Below are 14,822 nucleotides of genomic sequence, written 5' to 3'. Positions count from 1 at the left end.
AAGAAAGAAATAGGGAGAGAGAGAGAAAGAAAGAAATAGGGGAGAGAAAGAAAGAAAGAAATAGGGAGAGAAAGAAAGAAGAAATAGGGAGAGAAAGAAAGAAATAGGGAGAGAAGAAAGAAAGAAATAGGGAGAGAAAGAAAGAAAGAAATAGGGAGAGAAAGAAAGAAGAAATAGGGAGAGAAAGAAAGAAAGAAATAGGGAGAGAAAGATAGGAGAGAAGAAAGAAATAGGGAGAGAAAGAAAGAAAGAAATAGGGAGAGAAAGAAGAAAGAAATAGGGAGAGAAGAGAAGAAAGAAATAGGGAGAGAAAGAAAGAAAGAAATAGGGAGAGAAAGAAAGAAAGAAATAGGGAGAGAAAGAAAGAAGAAATAGGGAGAGAAAGAAAGAAAGAAATAGGGAGAGAAAGAAAGAAAGAAATAGGGAGAGAAAGAAAGAAAGAAATAGGGAGAGAAAGAAAGAAAGAAATAGGGAGAGAGAAGAAAGAAAGAAATAGGGAGAGAAAGAAAGAAAGAAATAGGGAGAGAAAGAAAGAAAGAAATAGGGAGAGAAAGAAAGAAAGAAATAGGGAGAGAAAGAAAGAAAGAAATAGGGAGAGAAAGAAAGAAATAGATAGGGAGAGAAAGAAAGAAAGAAATAGGGAGAGAAAGAAAGAAGAAATAGGGAGAGAAAGAAAGAAAGAAATAGGGAGAGAAAGAAAGAAAGAAATAGGGAGAGAAGATAAGAGAAAGAAATATGGGAGAGAAAGAGAAGAAAGAAATAGGGAGAGAAAGAAAGAAAGAAATAGGGAGAGAAAGAAAGAAATAAATAGGGAGAGAAGAAAGAAAGAAATAGGGAGAGAAAGAAAGAAAGAAATAGGGAGAGAAAGAAAGAAAGAAATAGGGAGAGAAGAAAGAAAGAAATAGGGAGAGAAAGAAAGAAAGAAATAGGGAGAGAAAGAAATAAAGAATAGGTAGAGAAAGAAAGAAAGAAATAGGGAGAGAAAGAAATAAGAAATAGGGAGAGAAGATAGAAGAAATAGGGTAGAGAAGAAATGAAAGAAATAGGGAGAGAATAAAGAAGAAATAGTGAGAGTAAGAAAGAAAGAAATAGGTAGATAAGAAATAAATAAATAGTGTAGATAAAGAAAGAAAGAAATAGGGAGAGAAAGAAAGAAATATATAGGAGATAAAGAAATAAATAGGGAGAGAAATAAATAGAGATAATATTTATATAAAGAAGAAAGAAATAGTTATAGAATATTAAATAAATAGGGAGATAAAGAAGAAATAAATAGTTAGAGAAAGAATATTGAGAGAAATAAAGAAATTAGTTAGAGAAATAAAGAAATATTTAGAGAAATAAAGAAATAGTGAGATAATAAATAAAGAAATATTTAGATAAATAAGATAAGATATATCTAGTATAATAAAGAAATATTTAAATAAATAAAGAAATATTTAGATAAAGAAATAAAGAAATAGTTGATAGTATAAGAAATAAGAAATATTGATATAAATAAATAAATGGTAGAGAAATAAATAAAGAAATATTATAGAAATAAATAAATAATAGTTAGATAAAGAAAGAAATAGGGATATAAATAAATAAGATAGTTAGATAAAGAAATAAATTTACTATTACTCTATTCCCTCCCTCCCACTTTCTCTCCCTCCCTCCCTCCCACTTTCTCTCCCTCCCTCCCACTTTCTCTCCCTCCCTCCCTCTTTCTCTCCCTCCCTCCCTCCCACTTTCTCTCCCTCCCTCCCACTTTCTCTCCCTCCCTCCCACTTTCTCTCCCTCCCTCCCTCCCACTTTCTCTCCCTCCCTCCCTCCCACTTTCTCTCCCTCCCTCCCTCCCACTTTCTCTCCCTCCCTCCCTCCCACTTTCTCTCCCTCCCTCCCTCCCTCCCACTTTCTCTCCCTCCCTCCCTCCCTCCCTCCCACTTTCTCTCCCTCCCTCCCTCCCTCCCTCCCACTTTCTCTCCCTCCCTCCCTCCCACTTTCTCTCCCTCCCTCCCTCCCACTTTCTCTCCCTCCCTCCCTCCCACTTTCTCTCCCTCCCTCCCTCCCACTTTCTCTCCCTCCCTCCCTCCCACTTTCTCTCCCTCCCTCCCTCCCACCCACTTTCTCTCCCTCCCTCCCTCCCACCCACTTTCTCTCCCTCCCTCCCTCCCACCCACTTTCTCTCCCTCCCTCCCTCCCACCCACTTTCTCTCCCTCCCTCCCTCCCTCCCTCCCACTTCCTCTCCCTCCCACCCACCCACTTCCTCTCACCCTCTCGGTCCCTCTCCCTTACCCCCCATCTCTCTCCCTTACCCCCCCTCTCTCTCCCTCTCCCTTACCCCACCCTCCCTCTCTTACCCTCCCTCTCCCTCAGTTGAAGTCAGGGTTTATCGCCTTCGAGGGCGGTGCCCCCCTGCCGGTAGCCTGCTGTCACGCAGTGAACAGTCGGACACTCTCCGCCCGCCCAACAATAAAGAGACAACAGGACAAGTGCGGCAGCGGCGGTGCATGTGGCGGCCGGACGGGGGCCGAGCCGGACGCTCGGCCTCTTCTCTCTCTCCCTTCCATCTATTATCTTCCCTCAACGCAGCCACGTGTAATATTTAAGGGCTTTTAACGAAAGGAGTATATCAAAAAGAAGAAAAGGAACAAAAAAGAAAATAGAGACAAGAATCAAACGATACAACGACATACCTGAGGAGACTCAACGGCAACAACCAACACCAAACATTTTTTTTTGATAAGAGAAGTCTTGTTTTTTAATGGTCGCTCGGCTGCGTCGCAGGTTCTCGACCTCCAGCTGAACTTGATCCACAGGACCCCCCCCCCCCCCGTTACCCCCCTCCCCCCCCGGTTACCCCCCTCCTCGGGCAGGACACCCCCTCCTTCCCTTAAAGGGGAGGCGTTCGTGCAAACACGTCCCATAAGCTTAGCCCTCCATCCTTTGTCTCTCTTTCCCCCCCCACTACAGTAGGGGTGGGGTCTCAGAGGGGCTGCCCTTCCCGACCCCGGCAATACAGCAGGAAAGGGGGGGGGGATGAGGGGAAGGGAGATAGGGACTGGCAGAGTGGGTGCCTTTCAAAGGCTTCCCTCTGCCCCTTTCCCTCCGCTTTAGGAAGGACCCCCCCACCACCACCACCCACTCAAAGTCGTACAAACCCATCTCAGAAGCTTAGCTCCCGCCCTGCCCTCCCCCAAACTACCCAACCCGCCCCCAGCAATACAACAGGATAAGGGGGCTGAGGTGGGTAGTGGGATAAGAGGCTGGCATTTACAGGGGGGGAATGGGTTTCAAAGCCTACCCTCTGCCCCTTTACCCCATTTTACGCCCCCCCACCCTGCTCCCAAGACACTAAGCCCCTTATCCATCCTCCACCCCACCGCCCCCAGTAATACAACAAGAAAAGGGGGCTGAGGGGGGGAATGGGATAGGGGGCTGGCAGTACAAGGGGCTCCTTTACTACCCCACCCCGCCTTTCACCCTCCCTCGGTGGAGGGAGCGGAACAAACGATCGTGGCCAAACGAGGGAGTGGGTGTCCTGCATCTCTGTGCACAAGAGGAAATGTATATGTGTGTGTGTGTGAGAAAAGGAGGGGAAGGCCACAGAGGTGATAACCTCGCTGGTCTCTAGTCCGGACCCCGGCTTTTTGTAATTATTTATTTCATTATTTATTAATTGGGGAGGGGTGAAGAGGTTAGAAGGTTGTCTGAGACCATCAATTAACATTAGTCCAATGGGACCAATTTGCCAGTATTTGATGGAGTGTCACCAGTCGCACTCCGGTGATGCAATACCCAGGCCGCGCCACTCTACGGCAGGGTGGGTGGGTGGGGGGCGAGACAGCCTCTCGCCCCACCCTCCTCCCCCGACCTCGGCATGGACCTCGCACTCAAGTCACCTCATTCCTGTCTGTCGCGTTGGGGTTCCGGACCAGATTTCACGAGCCCCCCCCGCACCCGCTTGGCTCCCTACCCGTCTTGGCGGACCACATCATCGAGCGTCTCAAACGCTTCATGCCGCAAAAAACAAAAACAAAAAATGTTTACGGAGCTGCTGGATTTCAATAAATTTAATATAAATTTCAGTTTGGCTGCCTTCCACGTCAAGAGGGCGAAGTACCTGCCCTGGGAGTGTTTGATGGGACAGTGTAGAGGGAGCTTTACTTTGTATCTAACCCATGCTGTACCTGCCCTGGGAGTGTTTGATGGGACAGTGTAGAGGGAGCTTTACTCTGTATCTAACCCGTGCTGTACCTGTCCTGGGAGTGTTTGATGGGACAGTGTAGAGGGAGCTTTACTCTGTATCTAACCCATGCTGTACCTGCCCTGGGAGTGTTTGATGGGACAGTGTAGAGGGAGCTTTACTCTGTATCTAACCCGTGGTGTACCTGCCCTGGGAGTGTTTGATGGGACAGTGTAGAGGGAGCTTTACTTTGTATCTAACCCGTGCTGTACCTGCCCTGGGAGTGTTTGATGGGACAGTGTAAAGGGAGCTTTACTCTGTATCTAACCCGTGGTGTACCTGCCCTGGGAGTGTTTGATGGGACAGTGTAGAGGGAGCTTTACTCTGTATCTAACCCGTGCTGTACCTGCCCTGGGAGTGTTTGATGGGACAGTGTAGAGGGAGCTTTACTCTGTATCTAACCTGTGCTGTACCTGCCCTGGGAGTGTTTGATGGGACAGTGTAGAGAGAGCTTTACTCTGTATCTAACCCGTGCTGTACCTGCCCTGGGAGTGTTTGATGGGACAGTGTAGAGGGAGCTTTACTCTGTATCTGACCCGTGTTGTCCCTGCCCACACGGAGCAGGAAAGGTGCATACTCGGCCTGTGCTGATCTGACCCAGTGTGCGGGGAGTGGGGTGGGGATGGTCAGGGGGCACTTGTAGTGCCCTGAAATTTGAAACGTTGCGGCCGACTCACTCCTGGGGCTCGCACAGGAAGGACGACCCAGCTGAACCCTGACCCCTGTGGGAGTGGGCAATTTTGTGAGGCGGTGGGGTGGGGGGAGGTGTGGCGATAACCTTAAGCTGTGGGCTAGCAGGGCCTGTCGGAGCGATGGTTCCAGAGCACAGTGAACGGGTGCTGCAGCACTGGTTTGAAGAGCAAGAAGTGGACGGATGCCTTTGCTTATAAAATGGTGCAGAAATCATTTATTTATACAATACATCTATTTACACAAGGTAAGCCCAACAGTAAAAGCTGTTGTCTGATGGACTCGCGACCACCCCCCCCGCGCTCTATCTCCTCCTGCCCTGGTGAGGGGCAGAGAAACAGATCCTCTGGTCTCCACTCGCCGTCTCCAGGCCCGTTCTGCAATCGGTGTCCCCTCAACCAGTCTGGCCTCGAGTGGAGGGGGAGAGGGAGCGAGACCAGGAGGGAGGAAGGGAGATGGAGAGAGGGGGAGAGATCGAAGGAGGGAGGGAGAGGGACAACGAGATAGAGAGACAGAAACCTGGGCACACCCTGGGTCTCTGGACTCCCCTCTCTCCAGGGGAGCATCAGTTAGTTAAGGACACTTACACAGGTCGATAAACAGAAGGGGGGAGAGAGAGAGAGAAAGAGCAATAGATGGAATAAAAGGCACTGAATGGAGAACAGGGATTAAACTGCTGAAAACACTAGGTGTTGGGGTGGGTAAAAATCTACTCCCTTCAAAGGGTCGAATGCCTCGCTGCAGTAACACCTGGGCGCCAGCTGATGGCGGTGCTGCTCCCTGAATGAAACCCTCTGCCTCCTCAGGACCCGAGCTCCCCTCTCCCCCAGACCCCCACAGGCCTACCTCCACCTCACAACACTGCAAGGCCATCTCGAAACATTCGTCAGAAGAGAGGAGGGGCTTTATATAAATAAAAAACCTTTATACCCTTTCACTTTACAAAGTGTCGCCCCCTTCGATCCCAGATCAAAGTCCCCTGTCTGCACCCCAGATTGCGACTGGACCCGAATTCACCCTGCAGGGTCCTTACCACCCCCCGACCTTTCTGTGAAGGCCTCAACCACACAATCCTCCCCCGCCCCCACCCCCCACCGCAACCTCTCATCGCAACATCACTGACACCCGGTCCCCCTGGGGATTCAAACCAGGGGCCTCAGAGGTGAATAAAAACTCCCATTTCTACAGCGCCATTCACGACCTCAGGACGTCCCAAAGTGCTTCACAGCCAAAGAAGTACTTTTGAAGTGTAGTCACTGTTGTAATGTAGGAAAACGTGGCAGCCAATTTGCGCACAGCAAGCTCCCACAAACAGCAATGTGATAATGACCAGATCATCTGTTTTTTAAAGTGATGTTGGTTGAGGGACAAATATTGGCCCCGGACACCAGGGAAAACTCTTCCCATGCTCTTCTTCCAATAGTGTTGTCGGAATTTACGTCCACCTGAGAAGGCAGACAGTGCGGCGCTCCCTCAGTTCTGCCCCTCCAACAGTGCAGCGATCCCTCAGTACTGGCCTTCCGACAGTGCGGCGCACCCTCAGTACTGCCCCTCCGACATTGCAGCGCTCCCTCAGTACTGCCCCTCCGACAGTGCGGTGCACCCTCAGTACTGACCCTCCGACAGTGCGGCGCACCCTCAGTACTGACCCTCCGACAGTGCAGCGCTCCCTCAGTACTGCCCCTCCGACATTGCAGCGCTCCCTCAGTACTGCCCCTCCGACAGTGCAGCGCTCCCTCAGTACTGCCCCTCCGACAGTGCAGCGCTCCCTCAGTACTGCCCCTCCGACAGTGCAGCGCTCCCTCAGTACTGACCCTCCGACAGTGCAGCGCTCCCTCAGTACTGCCCCTCCGACATTGCAGCGCTCCCTCAGTACTGCCCCTCCGACAGTGCAGCGATCCCTCAGTACTGCCCCTCCGACAGTGCGGTGCACCCTCAGTACTGACTCTCCGACAGTGCAGCGATCCCTCAGTACTGGCCTTCCGACAGTGCGGCGCACCCTCAGTACTGCCCCTCCGACATTGCAGCGCTCCCTCAGTACTGCCCCTCCGACAGTGCGGTGCACCCTCAATACTGACCCTCCGACAGTGCGGCGCACCCTCAGTACTGACCCTCCGACAGTGCAGCGCACCCTCAGTACTGCCCCTCCGACATTGCAGCGCTCCCTCAGTACTGCCCCTCCGACAGTGCAGCGATCCCTCAGTACTGACCCTCCGACAGTGCGGTGCACCCTCAGTACTGACTCTCCGACAGTGCGGCGCACCCTCAGTACTGACCCTCCGACAGTGCAGCGCTCCCTCATTACTGACCCTCCGACAGTGCAGCGATCCCTCAGTACTGACCCTCCGACAGTGCGGTGCACCCTCAGTACTGACCCTCCGACAGTGCAGCGCTCCCTCAGTACTGACCCTCCGACAGTGCAGCGATCCCTCAGTACTGCCCCTCCGACAGTGCAGCGCTCCCTCAGTACTGCCCCTCCGACAGTGCTGCACTCCCTCAGTACTGCTCCTCCGACAGTGCAGCGCTCCCTCAGTACTGCCCCTCCGACAGTGCGGCGCACCCTCAGTACTGCCCCTCCGACAGTGCGGCGCTCCCTCAGTACTGATAACCGGGTGTCGGCCTGTAATTATGGTGGCTCGAGTCTCTGGAGTGTGGGGCTCGATCGCCCGGCCTTTCGACTTGGAGGCGTGAGTGAGATCGACCGAGCCAAGCTGACCGAGACTCAGTGAGCATGGAACTACTCCCACTGCCATTAACAACCCTTCCCCCCGCCACCCCCAATGACAACTCTTAAGGGCGAAGGGAAGCCCCTTCACCCAGATCGTGGTTCAGAGCCAAATTCAAAATCTTCCCCTGCACACCAGTTAATGCTCAGGGTGTTGAAGGGGACCCATTGAGCTGGGGTGGGGGGAGGCTGGAGGAGAGCAATGGACCCACCTCATATAGTAACACAGTTTGGGTTGTGGGGGGCGGGTTCACTGAATGCAGACATGAGAGATCAGGTTTCCATAGACTGTTCGGGTCTGCAGGCTCGGGGCTGGGGTTAGAGAGCATCACAGAGCCCCAGGACCGGTGCAGGCAGCCTGTATGAGGGAGAGTTAGCCAGCAACAGGTAGGTCGGTGCCCCCACCCCCCCTTCAGAATGGTAGGTGCCCCCACCCCCCTTCAGAATGGTAGGTGCCCCCACCCCCCTTCAGAATGGTAGGTGCCCCCACCCCCCTTCAGAATGGTAGATGCCCCCACCCCCCTTCAGAATGGTAGGTGCCCCCAACCCCCTTCAGAATGGTAGATGCCCCCACCCCCCCATTCAGAATGGTAGATGCCCCCACCCCTTCAGAATGGTAGATGCCCCCACCCCCCCTTCAGAATGGTAGGTGCCCCCACCCCCCCTTCAGAATGGTAGGTGCCCCCACCCCCCTTCAGAATGGTAGGTGCCCCCAACCCCCTTCAGAATGGTAGATGCCCCCACCCCCCCTTCAGAATGGTAGGTGCCCCCACCCTCCCTTCAGAATGGTAGGTGCCCCCCCCCCACCTTCAGAATGGTAGGTGCCCCCACCCCCCCCTTCAGAATGGTAGGTGTCCCCACCTCCCCCCTTCAGAATGGTAGGTGCCTCCACCTCCCCCCTTCAGAATGGTAGATGCCCCCACCCCCCTTCAGAATGGTAGATGCCCCCACCCCCCCTTCAGAATGGTAGATGCCCCCACCCCCCCCTTCAGAATGGTAGGTGCCCCCCCAACCTTCAGAATGGTAGGTGCCCCCACCCCCCCTTCAGAATGGTAGGTGTCCCCACCTCCCCCCTTCAGAATGGTAGGTGCCCCCACCTCCCCCCTTCAGAATGGTAGGTGCCCCCACCTCCCCCCTTCAGAATGGTAGGTGCCTCCACCCCCCTTCAGAATGGTAGGTGCCCCCCACCCCCCTTCAGAATGGTAGGTGCCCCCACCCACTTCAGAATGGTAGGTGCCCCCCACCCCCCCTTCAGAATGGTAGGTGCCCCCCACCCCCCCCTTCAGAATGGTAGGTGCCCCCACACCCCCCCTTCAGAATGGTAGGTGTCCCACCTCCCCCCTTCAGAATGGTAGGTGCCCCCACCTCCCCCCTTCAGAATGGTAGGTGCCCCCCCCACCCCCCCTTCAGAATGGTAGGTGCCCCCACCCCCCCCTTCAGAATGGCAGGTGCCCCCACCCCCCCTTTAGAATGATAGGTGCCGCACCCCCAATTTTAGAATGGTAGGTGCGGACACCCCCCATCCAATTTCGGAATAGTAGGTGCCCCCCCCCCCCCCAACCTTCAGAATGGTATGAGCCACCCCACACCCCCCCCCCCCCAGAATGGTAGGTGTCACCCCCCAACAACCTTCAGAATGGTATGAGCCAATCCCCCCCCAGAATGGTAGGTGTCACCCCCCAACAACCTTCGGAATGGTATGAGCCAATGCATCCCCCCCCCCCACCATTTTTCAGAATGGTAGGAGCCGCCCCCACTTTCAGAATGCCCAGCCCCCGCCCTCAGAATGGTTTGTGCCACTTGCCCCCTCCCTCTCCTGGAGGTGATGGGTCAGCACGAGGGAGCGGCGTCTCCTCTCTTCCCCTGCCAACCCACCACCCTTCGACACACGGTTGCTGGGGCATTTTCACGGGTCCATCGGACTTTCTCTTTCAGCCCACCCACCTAGCAACCTCGGAATAACATACAGCGTGAAGTCAACACCACTGGTAAGTCCCAACCCTTGTACTTTTATACCTCCGTCCCCTGCCACCCACAAAAGCCATTGGCAAATCAACCCATATTTACACACGCGCACACAGCCCCGAACAAGGAAGTCAATCCTCGGGAACTGGGGAGAGGAGTGAGGGCAAAACGGCAGCGAACTCGCCAGCTTTGTGCATCGCAGTGGCTGAACAGGGCCACCGTGGCACCCGTCCTCTCAATCCCCCGCCCCGCCCAGGATGAAGCACGACAGAAAGGGCAGGCATTCAGTTACAGTCTATTGACTCGTCAAACAAGCTGAGCAGGTTCCGGGGCTCGAAGGCCGTCCTGGTCAGCGGCAGGCTGTCCTCCTCAAAGATCAGGAAGTGGGGGGCGCTCGCACCGGGCGAGAGGCGGCCGCAGGGAGAGTCCTGGCTGATGTGGCTGAGGTTCGGGCTGGCCCGGTGAAAGGATCTGCAGAAGGGTCCAGAAACGAGGAATCACTATCACAATCCAGTTCCAAACATCCCCATTCCATGAATACCCGAACCCCTCGATTAGATTCCCGCCTGTAACTCACTCCCGGGTACCTGTTATTCTATATGTAAACCCCCGAACCCCTCGATTAGATTCCAGCCTGTAACTCACTCCCGGGTTTCTGTTATTCTATATATAAACCCCCGAACCCCTCGATTAGATTCCAGCCTGTAACTCACTCCCGGGTTTCTGTTATTCTATATATAAACCCCCGAACCCCTCGATTAGATTCCAGTCTGTAACTCACTCCCGGGTTTCTGTTATTCTATATATAAACCACCCAAACCCCTCGATTAGATTCCAGCCTGTAACTCACTCCCGGGTTTCTGTTATTCTATATATAAACCCCCGAACCCCTCGATTAGATTCCAGCCTGTAACTCACTCCCGGGTTTCTGTTATTCTATATATAAACCCCCGAACCCCTCGATTAGATTCCAGCCTGTAACTCACTCCCGGGTTTCTGTTATTCTATATATAAACCCCCGAACCCCTCGATTAGATTCCAGTCTGTAACTCACTCCCGGGTTTCTGTTATTCTATATATAAACCCCCGAACCCCTCGATTAGATTCCAGCCTGTAACTCACTCCCGGGTATCTGTTATTCTATATATAAACCCTGACCCCTCGATTAGATTCCAGCCTGTAACTCACTCCCGGGTATCTGTTATTCTATATGTAAACCCCCGAACCCCTCGATTAGATTCCAGCCTGTAACTCACTCCCGGGTTTCTGTTATTCTATATGTAAACCCCCGAACCCCTCGATTAGATTCCAGCCTGTAACTCACTCCCGGGTTTCTGTTATTCTATATAAACCCCCCCGAACCCCTCGATTAGATTCCAGCCTGTAACTCACTCCCGGGTATCTGTTATTCTATATATAAACCACCCAGAACCCCTAAATTAGGTTCCTTCTTCTTCTTAGGCAGTCCCTCTGAACCGAGGATGACTTGCTTCCACATTAAAGATGAGTTCTCAGGTGACTGATGAGTCCAATGTGGGGCCTACAGTCTCTGTCACAGGTGGGGCAGACGGTGGTTGAAGGGGCGGGTGGGTGGGGTGCTTGGGTTGACGTGTGCTCCTTGTGCTACCTGCGCTTGGCTTCCGCTTGCTCCCGGCGAAGAGACTCGAGGTGTTCGGCGCCTTCCCGGATGCTTCTCCTCCACTTTGTGCGGTCTTGGGCCAGGGATTCCCAGGTGTCGGTGGGAATGTTACACCTTTTCAAGGAGGCTTTGAGGGTGTCCTTGAAGCGTTTCCTCTGCCCACCTGGGGCTCTCTTGCCGTGTCAGAGCTCCGAGTAGAGCGCTTGTTTTTGGAGTCTCGTATCAGGCATGCGGACGATGTGGCCCGTCCATCGGAGCTGATCGAGCGTGGTTAAAGCTTCAATGCTGGGGATGTTGGCCTGAGCGAGAACACCGACGTTGGTGCACCTATCCTGTCAATGGATTTGCGGAGGCAGCGTTGGTGGTACCTCTCCAGTGCTTTGAGGTGCCTGCTGTACATGGTCCATGTCTCTGAAGCATACAGCAGGGCGGGTATCACTGCTGCTCTGTAGACCATGAGCTTGGTGCCAGGTTTGAGGTCCTGGTCTTCAAACACTCTTCCTCAGGCGACCGAAGGCTGCACTGGCGCACACTGAAGGTGTTTTTGGACTTCGTCATCGATGTCTGCCCTTGTTGACAGCAGACTCCCAAGGTATGGAAAGTGGTCCACGTTGTCCAAGGCCTCCTCGTCATGGATTTTGATAATCGGGGGGCAGTACTGTGTGGCGGGGGCAGGTTGGTAGAGGACCTTTGTCTTACGGATGTTTAGTGTAAGGCCCATGCTCTCGTACGCTTCGGTGAAGGTGTTGACGGTGGTTTGGAGTTCGACCTCCGAGTGTGTGCAGACGTGTCGTCTGCATACTGCAATTCAATGACAGAGGATGGGACGACCTTGGATCAGGACTGGAGGCGACGGAGGTTGAACAGTTTCCCGTTTGTTCTGTAAATTAGCTCCACTCCAGCGGGGAGCTTACTGAGGGCGAGATGGAGCATTGCAGCCAGGAAGATCGAGAAGAGCGTTGGTGCGATGACACAGCCTTGCTTGACCCCGGTCCGTACGTGAATTGGGTCTGTGGTGGAACCGTTGGTCAGGATCACGACTTGCATGTCGTCGTGAAGCAGGCGGAGGCTGGTGACAAACTTTTGAGGGCAGCCGAATTTGAGGAGGACACTCCATAATCCCTCACGGTTGACAGTGTCGAAGGCCTTTGTGAGGTCAAAGAAGGCCATGTACAGCGGTTGGTGCTGTTCCCTGCATTTCTCTTGTAATTGACGCGCGGTGAACATCATGTCCATTAGTTGGCGGAATCCGCATTGCGACTCTCGGAGGAGCTCTTCAGCCACTGGGAGAAGTTGGTTGAGGAGGATTCTTGCGATGACTTTCCCTGTGGCAGACAGCAGGGAAACTCCTCTGTAATTATCGCAATTGAACTCGGCACCTTTCTTGAAGATGGTGACAATTACGGCATCTCGGAGATCCCCTGGCACGCTCTCCTCCTTCCAAATAAGAGAAATGAGTTCATGTATTCGCGCCAATAGTGCTTCTCCACCATGCTTTAGTGCCTCGGCAGGGATTCCATCTGCTCCTGAGGCCTTGTTGTTCTTCAGTTGTCGGACGGCCTTTTCAACAGCCGGGCTGGGGTTGTGTTGAGGTGGTGGCGGGTAGCATGCTGCGGGATGGAGTTGAGGACACTTGCGTCAAAGACAGAGTCTCAGTTATGGAGATCTTAGAAGTGCTCCTTCCAGCAGGCACTGATGGCATCTCTGTCCTTGATGAGTACCTCTCCGTTCTTGGCCTGCAGTGAGGTAGGACCTTGGGTGCTTGGGCCGTAGGTGGTCTTGACTGTGCTAAAGAATCCACGCACGTCGTGGTTGTCGACTAGCTGCTGGATCTCCTGCGGTTCCAGCCTGTGACTCACTCTAGGGTATCAGATATTATATATATAAACCCCCAGGACCCCTCGATTAGATGCCAGCCTGTAACTCACTCCCGGGTATTTGTTATTCTATATATAAATCCCCCGAACCGCTCGATTAGATTCCAGCTTGTAACTCACTCCCGGGTATCTGTTATTCTATACATAAACAACCCGAACCCCTCGATTAGATTCCAAATTGTAATTCACTCCCGGGTATGTTATTCTGTATATAATCCCACCGAACCCCTCGATTAGATTCCAGCCTGTAACTCACTCCCAGGTATGTTATTTCTATATATAAACCCCGCGAACCCCCCTATTAGATTCCAGCCTGTAACTCACTCCCGGGTATCTGTTATTCTATATATAAACACACCGAACCCCTCGATTAGATTCCAGCCTGTAACTCACTCCCGGGTATCTGTTATTCTATATATAAACCTCCGAACCCCTCAATTAGATTCCAAATTGTAATTCACTCCCGGGTATGTTATTCTGTATTTAATCCCACCGAACCCCTCAATTAGATTCCAGCCTGTAACTCACTCCCGGATATGTTATTCTATATATAAACCACCCGAACCCCTCGATTAGATACCAGTTGTAACTCACTCCTGGGTATCTGTTATTTTATATACATCACCCCCCCCCCCAAACCCCTCGATTAGATCACAGCCTGTAACACACTCCCGGGGTTTCTGTTATTGTATATATAAACCCCCGAACCCCTCGAGGTTTCTAGAGAGCAAATAACAGAAATGACAACGGAGAACGTCATAGACTTAGGTAGCAGTGGGGAAATTAAAAAACAAAACGTGTCAGGAAGGAACAGAAGGTATGGAGTAAAAGGTAAAGTAGTAAAAGGGGAAAAAACAGGAACTAAGTGTCACAAAACATATTTGAAAGTTCTTTATCTGAATGCACGTAGGTTTCCTCCCACAGTCCAAAGATGTGCGGGTTAGGTTGATTGGCCATGATAAAAAATTGGCCCTTACTGTTAGGGGGGATTAAATACGTGGGGTTACGGGGATAGGGCTTGTGTGGGATGGCTGTCGGTGTAGGGACCGGGTGCTAGGGTTTGGATGATCAGCCATGATCTCGTTGAATGGCGGAGCAGGCTCGAAGGGCCGAATGGCCTACTCCTGCTTCTATGTTTCTATATGTTTCTAAAATGAATGAGTTAACGGCACAAATAACTACATATGGGTACGATCTTGTGGCCATTACAGAAACATGGCTGCAGGGTGACCATGACTGGGAATTAAACATACCAGGTTATTTAACAATCAGGAAGGACAGGCAGGAAGGGAGGGGAGGTGGGGTGGCTAAGTTAATAAAGGAAGGAATCACTATAATACAGAAAAATGATATTGGGTCAAAGGAGCAGGATAGTGAAACAGTTTGGGTAGAGATAAGGAATAATAAGGGGGAAAAAACACTAGTGGGCGTAGTGTATAGGCCTCCGAACAGTTGCAACTCTGTTGGACGGAGTATTAATCAGGAAATAGTTGAGGCTTGTAATAAGGGAACAGCTATAATTATGGGGGATTTTAACTATATTAACTGGACAAATCAAACTGGGCAGAGCAGCCTTGAGGATGAGTTCATTGAGTGTATTAGGGATGGGTTTCTTGAGCAGTATGTAACTGAACTGACCAGGGGGCAAGCAACCTTAGATTTGGTCCTGTGTAACGAGACAGGATTAATTAAAAATG

The 14,822-nt window shown here is 52.0% G+C and overlaps 1 protein-coding gene across 1 annotated transcript in view; it reads right to left on the bottom strand.

The window, feature by feature from the left end:
* Positions 1-9,424: 9,424 nt before the first annotated feature.
* pkmyt1 (protein kinase, membrane associated tyrosine/threonine 1) overlaps positions 9,425-14,822 on the bottom strand; it is a 95,321-nt gene continuing 89,923 nt past the window's right edge. The window contains exon 8 of the mRNA XM_085974629.1: positions 9,425-10,080. Coding sequence (XP_085830755.1) covers positions 9,894-10,080 — 187 coding nt within the window. The 3' untranslated portion in view covers positions 9,425-9,893. The remainder of the gene's footprint in view (positions 10,081-14,822) is intronic.

The sequence above is a fragment of the Somniosus microcephalus genome, unplaced genomic scaffold, assembly GCF_052327205.1.
Source record: "Somniosus microcephalus isolate GS21.2 unplaced genomic scaffold, FLI_Smic_1.0 unresolved_chr1, whole genome shotgun sequence".
Lineage (NCBI taxonomy): Eukaryota > Metazoa > Chordata > Chondrichthyes > Squaliformes > Somniosidae > Somniosus > Somniosus microcephalus.
This window is presented reverse-complemented; position numbering and strand designations above follow the sequence as displayed.